This window comes from Eriocheir sinensis, chromosome 32, assembly GCF_024679095.1.
Source record: "Eriocheir sinensis breed Jianghai 21 chromosome 32, ASM2467909v1, whole genome shotgun sequence".
In the NCBI taxonomy this organism is placed as follows: domain Eukaryota; kingdom Metazoa; phylum Arthropoda; class Malacostraca; order Decapoda; family Varunidae; genus Eriocheir; species Eriocheir sinensis.
In genome coordinates, this window is record NC_066540.1 from 14,470,435 (window position 1) to 14,482,412 (window position 11,978).

Below are 11,978 nucleotides of genomic sequence, written 5' to 3' on the forward strand. Positions count from 1 at the left end.
TGATGGCCTTTTTATCATTTCCTCTGGCCTGCTGACCCTGCCTTTGAGTACCGGTAGATAGTGTTGGTCTGTCAGTGTGGACGGGAGGCGGGCGCGTCTGGCTGTGAACGTACGTGGGTAGCCAACTTGTGACTGCGCTTACGTGTGTTTCTTGGTGAGCTTAATTAAAAGTGGTTTGTTTTGATTTCTGTCTTTGGGACGTATTTTAAGACACCATTGCTTCTCACATCAACTATTTCTAAAGGTCAAAGAGGGGATCAGTCTGTTTTTCATGAGTGTTTTTTAAGGTTCATGGCACAGAAGAAGCGTCAAATTACCACCAGGGTCATAAAACTACCCCTGGAAAGGCCTACAGCTCCTACGAAAGCCATGTCAAATATGTGAACTTGGGCGACGAAATGTTTTGAAATACGACCCTCATTTTCATTCTTTTTTTTTTTTTTTTAGTCTATTCATTCTTTCCTTTCTTACTTTCCTCTTTTCTTCTCCTTCTTCTTCTCATTATTATTATTTTGTTATTATTTTCATTCTCTTCTTTTTTCCTTCCCCTCTTCTCCTTCTCCTTATTTTTGTTATTCTATTCATTCTTTCCTTTCTTCCTTCCCTCTTTTCTTCTCCTTCTTCTTCTTATTATTATTATTACTTTATTATTATTTTCATTCTCTTCTTTTTTCCTTACCCTTTCTTCTTCTCCTCCTTATTTTTTTGTTATCATTTTCATTCTTTTCTTTTTTCATTCCCTCTTTTCTTCTCCTTGTCCTTCTTCCTCTTCTTATTATTATTATCATTACAACTTCCGTGGTGCAGTGGTTAGCGTGCCTACTATGAATCCGCGCGGGGCTGTGTTCGAATCCCGGCCCGGGCAGTCGGCGTGCAGTCCACCCAGCTGTTCATCCGTCCTTTCCGGCTGGTCAATGAATGGGAAATGCCTGGGGAACACTGGGGAAGGTTAACTATGGGGGGTGTCTCACTGGCCCTGTGCCCCGGGGTGAGGTTCTTGGCGACCATTTTTTTATTTATTTTTATTGTTATTATTATTATTTTTTTTTTACGTCTATGCCTATAGCGCCAGTAGGCTTGCTTGAGGGGCCTGGATGGTATTCGGCCCCAGCCCGTATTGGCGCAGGCAGGTGTTTATAGTGGCGCCATCTTCTCTTGGCTCATGCTACCCCCCGGAACTCCTTGATTAACTTGGACGGTTTCCTCTAGAGTCCGGGTTGATGGGTGGTCTTCAGGACAGCATGTGGGTAGTTTTAAGCCACTCGGCGGTGACTGAAAAATCCGAGGTGGTAGCGTGGGGATTCGAACTCGCGTCGTCCATCACGTGGTGAATGTGGGCCCAGCACGCTACCACTCAGCCACCGCCGGTCGGAATCCACAGCCTCGAGGGTCAATGCTGCGGGAGTAAGCACTGAGGCCACGCGTAGTTATAGCGTATGCCCTCTGCTATACCTTAATTTTCCTTGTATTATCGTAACCATTGTCGTTATCTTTACTGATGAGATAATTAGAGCATCGTTAATACTACTAACCGTCTTCTTCGTCTTCGTTTTCTTCACGTTATTACTTATTATTATTATTATTATTATTATTATTATTATTATTATTATTATTATTATTATTATAGCTGAGTTAAATAGTATCATTATTATTATTATTATTATTATTATTATTATTATTATTATTATTATTATTATTATCATCGTCATTCATCATCATCATCATCATCACTTTAGGCCCGTAGTCGCTGTCTTCGCCCACCCCAAGACGGTCCCTCCCTCACGTGCGCCACAGCAAATATATTAAAATGCCAAGCGCGGGGCGGTAAGTAAAGGCCGTGTGTTGATTTGGAGTGCACAAGGCGGTAGATTAATAATTGTCACAGCGATAAAACACCTCAAAACACCCATACACCCCACGAAAACAGGGAACATGGAGGCCAAGGTCTTGTCTATATAGGGCTACATGGTGACTGTTGTTTATTGATGTTGTTTTTACCTACTTAACGTTATCTTTCTTTCCCCTGGCGGAGGTTGGTGTTAGGGGTAGCATTGTTCTTCCTTTACGAGTATCTGCGGCATGGGTAGAGGCTGGCAGGGGTAGCATTTATCTTTCTTTGCGTTTTTCTGTGTTTCTGACCAATAAATATAGCAGAAAAAACGAGAACCATCAATATTTAACAGTTTTAACGATAACTTAAAATTTCTATCGTTATGTGTGTGGTTACGAGTCTTGGAGCTTAAAAAGATAAATGCAGTGTTTACTTCAATATGGCAACGCTGCATGGGTAGAGGCTGCAACGTATTTTTTTATATATTTTTTTAGGAATATTTATTACGTTTTCCTTCTCTGCCCTGACAGGAAGGTGACAGGGACATCATTTATCTTCCTTTACGAGTGATTGTGCATGGGAGACAGAAAGTATAGTCATTGGGGTAGTCTGATATATTTTTGCCTTAACGTTTTATTAATTCTATACGCACTCCTTCTTCCCCTGGCGGAGTTAGGTGGCAGGGGTAGCATATCTCTTCCGTTAAGTGCGTCTGGTGCAGGGGTCGAGGCTGCAGGGGAGACAGAAATGGCAGTGACAGGAGTAGCCTAATGTAATTTTACAGTTGTTTTATTCTTTCTGTACGTTTTCATTCATCCCTGGCAGAGATATATGGCAGGGTTCGCGATTTTCTTCATCTATGAGAGTCTGGTGCAGGGGTAGAGGCTGCAGGGGAGACAGAAATGGCAGTGACAGGAGTAGCCTAATATAATTTTACGGCTGTTTTATTCTTTCTGTACGTTTTCATTCATCCCTGGCAGAGATATATGGTAGGGTTCGTATTTTTCTTCATCTATGAGAGTCTGGTGCAGGGGTAGAGGCTGCAGGGGAGACAGAAATGGCAGTGACAGGAGTAGCCTAATATAATTTTACGGGTGTTTTATTCTTTCTGTACGTTTTCATTCATCCCTGGCAGAGATATATGGCAGGGTTCGCATTTTTCTTCATCTATGAGAGTCTGGTGCAGGGGTAGAGGCTGCAGGGGAGACAGAAATGGCAGTGGCAGGAGTAGCCTAATATAATTTTACGGCTGTTTTATTCTTTCTGTACGTTTTCATTCATCCCTGGCAGAGATATATGGCAGGGTTCGCGATTTTCTTCATCTATGAGAGTCTGGTGCAGGGGTAGTGCCGTGCAGAAAATGAGCATGCGCTGATTCGTCATCCCACGGTCATACAGCAGAAAATCTCCGTGGGACGTAACTTGGTAGCTACTCCTCAAGAATGATCATATTAGCAGGTTCGAGGGTACGGGATGAAGCGCACTGAATGACCGACGTTTTTGGCATCTGATGTCTCCTCTGATAAATTATGTTCGATAGAGGTCAGTTTTGTCGATGCCCCCCATCCGACATCCCTTCCACAACCTGAGTGAGCATTTGCTGGTTGTCTCTCTGTTAACGGCTTCCGCCTTCATTTTTTGTCGCTCTTCAACATGTGGGGACGATTAATACCAGAATCGTGCGTATGACAATTCAGTCTGCTAAATGCTTCAATCCTGTCCCATGACTTTGATCTTTGCTTGGGATATATATGTAAACATCATAAATAATCATATTTTTTCCCCTCTCACTTCGAACAAGCTCCATGGTTAAACACGATGCGTCTGATTAGCGGGAAATAGTAATATGGGTTGACTGGCCAGTTGTCGCCACGCGTCACTGGCGTCAGCTGGCTTCGATTCGCCAGTTGTCAACGCACCTGACGTGTCGAACCAGCGCCACCTAGATAATTTTGAAGTGTCTGGGAGTCGAGAGTTACTTGAGTGAGATGGTGTTGCTCGAGCCATTTGTATAGTGAATTGGGTGATCTTTAACGGGAGGAAATTTTTCTTGGGGCAGTGGTCCGGGGTCGGTTGTCCTATGGGGGCAGTTGCCCGGGGGACACTTGTCCTGATACCGAACCGACCTTCCTCACGCGTGCTTACACCTCTCGACAATCTATATGAATCCATCAGTTCTGAAGGGATCCAGGTATCTGTGTGGTGGACTGGGAATGCCCGTTGGGTCAGAGGCCATCCACCGTGACGGCCGACACACAACTGCCAGTCTAGAACAACAAAAACAAGACTGACATAAGTTTTTTTCACTCTATCACCTCGCCCAGAAATAGAAGCAGAGCTCCCAGCAGCAGGGTCAGCAAATTCCGGAAGGACATGGCGGCGGCAGGGGGCTTGATGGCAGCGTTGGTGACGGCAGTGTGGTTGCTGTGGTGGCAGTTAGTAACCACACATGACGCCCACGCCTACGCACACGCACATACAATCATCCGCAGACGAATTCTTGATGTTCTTCGACACCCCAGCACCATGGTTAACATGAGCACGGTGAGTGGTATTAGTGGTGGTAGTGGTAGTAGTGGTGGTTGTAGTAACAGTTATAGTAATGCTGGTAGTAGTAGCAGGGGTGTGGGTGGTAGTGGTTGTTGTTGCATTAGTAATAGTAGTAGTAGTAGTATATAGTAGGGGTGTGGGTGGTACTGGTGGTGGTTGCAGTAGTAGTAGTAGTAGTAGTAGTAGTAGTAGGCAAAATTTCACTTCAGGCTCTTGTTCTGTCAGTGGTAGTAGTAGTAGTAGTAGTGGTATTTATAGTAGTAACATTAGAAGTTTAATTATCGATCCGGTATTATTATTATTATTATTATTATTATTATTATTATTATTATTATTATTATTATTATTATTATTATTATTATCATCATCATCATCACCATAATTATAACTCTCATCATTATTACTATTATCATGACCATTATTATTACCTAATCATCAACATTTTTCAACTACTTTCACACCCACTTCTCTCACCACCACCACCACCACCATCACCCTGTCACTCGCCTGCAGGTCGAGATGATACAGGCGAACGGTTACCTCGCTGAGACGCATCAGGTGGAGACTCAGGACGGTTACAAGTTACAGCTCCACAGGATACCATATGGCCGCTCCTCCTTATCCTCTTGCTCCCCCTCCTCCTCCTCCCCCAAGTGTTCCCCTCCACCCTCCTCTTTTACCTCTCGTCCTCCTGTCCTCCTCCACCATTGCCTCCTCTGCTCCTCCTCAGATTTTGTCATGAATTCTCCAGACAAGGCGTTGGGTGAGTAGAAAAGTCGTAGTAGTAGTAGTAGTAGTAGTAGTAGTAGTAGTAGCAGGCCCGTCCCCAGAAGTCTAACCATAGGGGGGCAATTGAAATATTAAGGGGGGCAGATCATGAGAAGGCTGTCAGTAGCATAGAGCAAAGAGTTAGTCACACCTATATGTCATGGTTTTCAAAAGTTGGGATATAGTATTACAGTCTCTCTCTCTCTCTCTCTCTCTCTCTCTCTCTCTCTCTCTCTCTCTCTCTCTCTCTCTCTCTCTCTCTCGACCCCTACACCTATCCACACAGCATCCTCATCTATCTCCAGCTCTCCCTTCCTCCCTTCTCCAGCCTATGTCCTTGCCGATGCTGGCTACGACGTGTGGCTGACCAACGCGAGGGGCAACACCTACTCGAGGGCCCATGCCACGCTGACACCTGACCAGAAGGAGTTTTGGGAGTTCAGGTAAGCGAGCGAGTGAGTGAGGGGTGGGAGATAGGTGAGCAGGGGAATGGGAGGGGGATAGTAGGGAGGCAAAGGGAGGTGGGTGAAAGGTGAGAGGAAGTGACTAAATGATATGTAGATAGATTGATGGTTGGAAGAGGTTAAGAGAGAGGGTGGAAAGAGGTCAGGGAGGGATTGAGAGTTCTGAGTGAATGAACAATACGTAAATAGATAGAAAGATAGATAGATAGCCAGATAGAAGTGTTCAAAGAGTGGATGAGAAAAGGGAAAAAGGTGGAAGGAGGCAAAGGGAGAAAGATGAGAGAGGGAGTGAATGATAAGTAGATAGATAGATAGATAGATAGACAGATAGATAGAGGAGGTAAAAAAGGGGAGAAAAAAAAGAAAAATTTGAAGTGAGGCAGAGGGGAAAGGGAGTGAATGAATGGTACTTAGGGAGATAGATAGATAGATAGGGAGAAAGATGAGAGAGGGAGTGAATGATAAGTAGATAGATAGAAGAGGTAAAGAAAGGGAGAAAAGAAAGGAAAATTTGAAGTGAGGCAGATTAGAAAAGGGAGTGAATGAATGGTACTTAGGGAGATAGATAAATAGATAGATAGATAGATAGGGAGAAAGATGAGAGAGGGAGTGAATGATAAGTAGATAGATAGAAGAGGTAAAGAAAGGGAGAAAATTGAAAGGAAAATTTGAATTGAGGCAGATTAGGAAAGGGAGTGAATGAATGGTGCTTAGGGAGATAGATAGATAGATAGATAGATAGAGAAGAGAGATTAAAGAGAAGATTAAAAAGAAAGAATGAAAAGAAAAGCTAGATAAACAGATAGACAGACAGATATGGAGACAAAACAAACACAGCTACATTAATCATCGGTATTATAAAGCACTTTCGCTCATCACCTATTCCTAAAGGTCAAAGAGAGGATCAATTGGGTTTTCATGAGTGTTCCTTTAGGTTCATGGTACGGAAGAAGAGTCACACTACCACCGGGGTCATATAACTACTCCTGGAAATGCCCAAAACTCCTACGAAAGCCTTGTCAAATATGTGTTTCCTTAGGTTCAGGGTACGGAAGAAGAGTTACACTACCACCGGGGTCATAAAACTACTCCTGGAAATGCCCAAAACTCCTACGAAAGCCTTGTTAAATATGTGTTTCTTTAGGTTCAGGGTACAGAGGAAGGGTCACACTACCACCAGGGTCATATAACTACTCCTGGAAATGCCCAAAACTCCTACGAAAGCCTTGTCAAATATGTGTTTCTCTAGGTTCATGGTACAGAGGAAGGGTTACACTACCACCGGGGTCATATAACTACTCCTGGAAATGCCCAAAACTCCTACGAAAGCCTTGTCAAATATGTGTTTCCTTAGGTTCAGGGTACGGAAGAAGAGTTACACTACCACCGGGGTCATAAAACTACTCCTGGAAATGCCCAAAACTCCTACGAAAGCCTTGTCAAATATGTGTTTCTTTAGGTTCAGGGTACAGAGGAAGGGTCACACTACCACCAGGGTCATAAAACTACTCCTGGAAATGCCCCAAACTCCTACGAAAGCCTTGTCAAATATGTGTTTCTTTAGGTTCAGGGTACAGAGGAAGAGTTACACTACCACCAGGGTCATAAAACTACTCCTGGAAATGCCCAAAACTCCTACGAAAGCCTTGTTAAATATGTGTTTCCTTAGGTTCAGGGTACGGAAGAAGGGTTACACTACCACCAGGGTCATAAAACTACTACTGGAAATGCCCAAAACTCCTACGAAAGCCTTGTCAAATATGTGTTTCTTTAGGTTCATGGTACAGAGGAAGAGTCACACTACCACCGGGGTCATAAAACTACTCCTGGAAATGCCCAAAACTCCTACGAAAGCCTTGTCAAATATGTGTTTCCTTAGGTTCAGGGTACGGAAGAAGAGTTACACTACCACCGGGGTCATAAAACTACTACTGGAAATGCCCAAAACTCCTACGAAAGCCTTGTCAAATATGTGTTTCCTTAGGTTCAGGGTACGGAAGAAGAGTTACACTACCACCGGGGTCATAAAACTACTACTGGAAATGCCCAAAACTCCTACGAAAGCCTTGTCAAATATGTGTTTCTTTAGGTTCAGGGTACAGAGGAAGGGTCACACTACCACCGGGGTCATAAAACTACTCCTGGAAATGCCCAAAACTCCTACGAAAGCCTTGTCAAATATGTGTTTCCTTAGGTTCATGGTACAGAGGAAGGGTCACATTACCACCGGGGTCATAAAACTACTCCTGGAAATGCCCAAAACTCCTACGAAAGCCTTGTCAAATATGTGTTTCTTAAGGTTCAGGGTACGGAAGAAGAGTTACACTACCACCAGGGTCATATAACTACTCCTGGAAATGCCCAAAACTCCTACGAAAGCCTTGTCAAATATGTGTTTCTTTAGGTTCAGGGTACGGAAGAAGAGTCACACTACCACCGGGGTCATATAACTACTCCTGGAAATGCCCAAAACTCCTACGAAAGCCTTGTCAAATATGTGTTTCTTTAGGTTCAGGGTACGGAAGAAGAGTTACACTACCACCAGGGTCATATAACTACTCCTGGAAATGCCCAAAACTCCTACGAAAGCCTTGTCAAATATGTGTTTCTTTAGGTTCAGGGTACAGAGGAAGGGTCACACTACCACCAGGGTCATAAAACTACTCCTGGAAATGCCCAAAACTCCTACGAAAGCCTTGTCAAATATGTGTTTCCTTAGGTTCACGGCACAGAGGAAGGGTCACACTACCACCAGGGTCATAAAACTACTCCTGGAAATGCCCAAAACTCCTACGAAAGCCTTGTCAAATATGTGTTTCCTTAGGTTCAGGGTACGGAAGAAGAGTTACACTACCACCGGGGTCATAAAACTACTACTGGAAATGCCCAAAACTCCTACGAAAGCCTTGTCAAATATGTGTTTCTTTAGGTTCAGGGTACAGAGGAAGGGTTACACTACCACCGGGGTCATAAAACTACTCCTGGAAATGCCCAAAACTCCTACGAAAGCTTTGTCAAATATGTGTTTCCTTAGGTTCAGGGTACGGAAGAAGGGTCACACTACCACCAGGGTCATAAAACTACTACTGGAAATGCCCCAAACTCCTACGAAAGCTTTGTCAAATATGTGTTTCCTTAGGTTCAGGGTACAGAGGAAGGGTTACACTACCACCAGGGTCATAAAACTACTACTAGAAATGCCCCAAACTCCTACGAAAGCCTTGTCAAATATGAGAACTTGGGCGATGAAATATTTAGGAAATCGGCCCAAGATTGAATGACATACGAAAATAGATAGAAAGATAGACAGATAGATGGAAATGTTAATAGCATGAAAAGGAAAAGGAAAAAAAAAAAATAGACACACGAACATACAAAACAATACACACACACACACACACACACATAACTCGCCTTTCCCCATTTATCTCCCAGCTGGCATGAGATGGGCATGTATGACCTACCGGCTGCTATCGACTATGTACTGGACACCACTTCGAAACCCACCCTCGACTATGTGGGCTTCAGCATGGGCACCACCGTGTTCTGGGTTATGCTGAGTGAACGCCCGGACTATGCTGAGAAGGTGAGGTTATACTGAGGGTGTGGGGGTTAGAGGGAGGTTATGGGGTTCAGGAGATTGTGATTGTGATTGAAGGAAGGATTAGGAAAGGTTATACTGAGGTTGTGGGTGAAGGTGGGGTTGTTCGGTTAGGGATTAAGAGTAGGATTAAGTCCCAAGGAGAGTTTTTTTGGGGGGGTTCTGGGGTTGGAGATTTTGAGTAAGGTTAGGATCAGAAGATAGGTTATGGGGGTTGTGGGGTCAGGGGATTGAGTTACAGTTGTTAGGGTCAGGAAGGAGCTGGGTTAGGCTGAGGTTGTGGGGTTAAGGACTCGGGAGGAGGCTGCAGTGTAGAGGTTTGTGGAAGAAGAAAGTTTAAGTAAGGATCAGGAAGGAGGTTAGACTGAGGTTGTGGGGGTGGAGTTGTATGGATATGGGGTTGGGAAAGGGGTGGGGTTGTGGGGTTATGGACTCGGGAGGAGGCTGCAGTCGAGGGGTTTGGGGAAGAAGAAAGTTTAAGTAAGGATCAGGAAAGAGGTTAGGCTGAGGTTTTGGGGGTGGAGATGTATGGATATGGGGTTGGGAAAGGGGTGGGGTTGTGGGGTTATGGACTTGGAAGAAGGCTGCAATTGAGGGGTTTTGGGAAGAAGAAAGTTTAAGTAAGGATCACAAAAGAGGTTAGGCTGAGGTTGTGAGGGTGTTGTATGGATATGGGGTTGGGAAAGGGGTGGGGTTGTGGGGTTATGGACTTTGGAAGAAGGCTGCAATTGAGGGGTTTTGGGAAGAATAAAGTTTAAGTAAGGATCACAAAAGAGGTTAGGCTGAGGTTGTGGGGGTGGAGTTGTATGGATATGGGGTTGGGAAAGGGGTGGGGTTGTGGGGTTATGGACTTGGAAGAAGGCTGCAGTCTAGGGGTTTGGGGAAGAAGAAAGTTTAAGTAAGGATCACAAAAGAGGTTAGGCTGAGGTTGTGGGGGTGGAGTTGTATGGATATGGGGTTGGGAAAGGGGTGGGGTTGTGGGGTTATGGACTTGGAAGAAGGCTGCAGTCTAGGGGTTTGGGGAAGAATAAAGTTTAAGTAAGGATCTCGAAAGAGGTTAGGCTGAGGTTCTGGGGGTGGAGTTGTATGGATATAGGGTCGGGAAAGGGGTGGGGTTGTGGAGTTAAGGGGGAGAAGGAGGTTTAGAGAAGGCTTGAAACACATGAAACACTTTATTATGCTTACAAAAAAAAAATGGTTTTATAATAAGGGGAAGGAGGAAGGGGGAGGATGGAAATGGGGTCTTGAGGTTTGATAGTAGGGGAAACTTCACTATGGGTACCCTAATGTAATCTAACCTGGACCTCCCACCCCATACAGGTTAATGTGATGGTCGCAATGGGCCCCGTGGCTTTTGTCCAGCATGTCCAGGGACCACTTCGCTTTGCTGCCCCCTTCGTCAACATCATCGAAGTAGGTACACACACACACACACACACACACACACACACAGTAGCAAAACAGTAACACCATTTCCCCTACTACTACGACTACTGTTACTACTACGACTACTATTACGACTACTACTACTACTACTACTACTACTACTACTACTACTACTACTACTACTTCTACTCAGCCTACACAAAACCTCTCTGAAACTCCTCAGTGCAACACAACGCAGCTCCACCTCCCTAACCTCATCTGCAGTTAACCCTCTTTGTAACCCCAACCACACAGACATCGCCAGTCACTCCACAACCCCACAACTAACCCCCCACCACCCCTGACAACCCCACAACTAACACCTCACAACCCCACAACTAACACCTCACAACCCCATAACTAACACCTCACAACCCCACAACTAACCCTCCACCACCCCTGACAACCCCACAACTAACACCTCATAACCCCACAACTAACCCCCCACCACCCTTGACAACCCCACAACTAACACCTCACAACCCCACAACTAACCCCTCACCACCTACAACAACCCCACAATTAACCCATCATCACCCACCATAACCCCACAACTAACCCCTTACCTCCCTCAGCCCCATCGCAACCCCATACCACCTATCACCACCCCACAACTAAACTTCCCCCCACCCCTGAACACCCCACAGCGCAGCCTCAGCATGGCCGGAAGATACGAGATGCTGTCCTTCGGCTCTTTCATGGACCGCATGCTCTCGGTGTTCTGTGACGAGAGGGCCCTCACAGCCGCTATCTGCCACAACCTCCTCTTCCTGGTGGCCGGCCCCAACCCCACCAGGCTCAACAAGGTGCGTATTATTGGGTGTGGGGTTGATGGGGGAAGGGCCGAGTGTGAGGTATGGTTGGGTAGTACAGTGGTTGGGGTGGATATTTTGGGTTAGGTAAGGCTAAGTGTGTGTGTGTGTGTGTGTATGTGTGTGTGACGGGAGGAATGAGGAAAGGAAGGAAGGAAGCGATGAGGGGGAGAGAAAGTAGGAAAGGATGAAGGGAAGGAGAGGAAAGGAAGGACGGAAGGAAATAGTGGGAGAGAATGTAGGAAAGGATGAAGGGAAGGAGGAGGAAGAGGTGCAATAAGAGGAAAGGAAGGAAGCAAGGGAAGAGGGAGAGAGAAAACAGGAAATGATGAAGGGAAGGAGGAGGAAGAGGTACCGTGAGAGGAAAGGAAGGAAGGAAGGAAGGGATGAGAGGGAGAGAAAATAGGAAATGATGAAGGAAAGGAGGAGGAAGAGGTACCGTGAGAAGAAAGGAAGGAAGGAAGGAAGGGAAGAGGGGGAGAGAAAACAGGAAATGATGAAGGGAAGGAGGAGGAAGAGGTACCGTG

The 11,978-nt window shown here is 45.2% G+C and overlaps 2 protein-coding genes and 1 long non-coding RNA gene across 52 annotated transcripts in view; all 3 read left to right on the forward strand.

Moving 5' to 3' along the window:
* LOC127006206 (lipase 3-like) overlaps positions 1-11,978 on the forward strand; it is a 20,890-nt gene continuing 8,912 nt past the window's right edge. The window contains exons 1-7 of one of the 2 annotated variants that reach the window (XM_050875787.1): positions 1-154; positions 4,156-4,375; positions 4,895-5,144; positions 5,478-5,592; positions 9,049-9,199; positions 10,535-10,627; positions 11,287-11,445. In XM_050875787.1, coding sequence (XP_050731744.1) covers positions 4,205-4,375; positions 4,895-5,144; positions 5,478-5,592; positions 9,049-9,199; positions 10,535-10,627; positions 11,287-11,445 — 939 coding nt within the window. In that variant the 5' untranslated portion in view covers positions 1-154; positions 4,156-4,204. Of the gene's footprint in view, positions 155-1,766; positions 1,825-4,155; positions 4,376-4,894; positions 5,145-5,477; positions 5,593-9,048; positions 9,200-10,534; positions 10,628-11,286; positions 11,446-11,978 lie in introns of those variants that run through there. The other variant, XM_050875786.1, reaches the window with a different exon arrangement.
* Positions 5,660-9,013, forward strand: LOC127006207 (uncharacterized). 49 transcript variants are annotated; one of them, XR_007759221.1, is made up of 4 exons: positions 5,660-6,757; positions 6,968-7,807; positions 7,913-8,227; positions 8,438-8,674. XR_007759221.1 is itself a non-coding variant. In XM_050875798.1 (4 exons), the coding sequence occupies exons 1-4, from the start codon at positions 6,606-6,608 to the stop codon at positions 8,892-8,894; spliced, it is 1,029 nt and encodes a 342-aa protein (XP_050731755.1). In that variant the 5' UTR covers positions 5,660-6,605; the 3' UTR covers positions 8,895-9,013. The 49 variants fall into 49 exon arrangements, 16 of the variants coding, with proteins under 16 accessions (XP_050731755.1, XP_050731761.1, XP_050731760.1 ...); XR_007759222.1 differs by having other exon boundaries at positions 7,913-8,122; XR_007759226.1 differs by having other exon boundaries at positions 7,913-8,017.
* LOC127006211 (uncharacterized) overlaps positions 11,453-11,978 on the forward strand; it is a 1,056-nt gene continuing 530 nt past the window's right edge. Inside the window, exons 1-2 of the long non-coding RNA XR_007759260.1 lie at positions 11,453-11,802; positions 11,887-11,970. This is a non-coding gene — a long non-coding RNA (uncharacterized LOC127006211). The remainder of the gene's footprint in view (positions 11,803-11,886; positions 11,971-11,978) is intronic.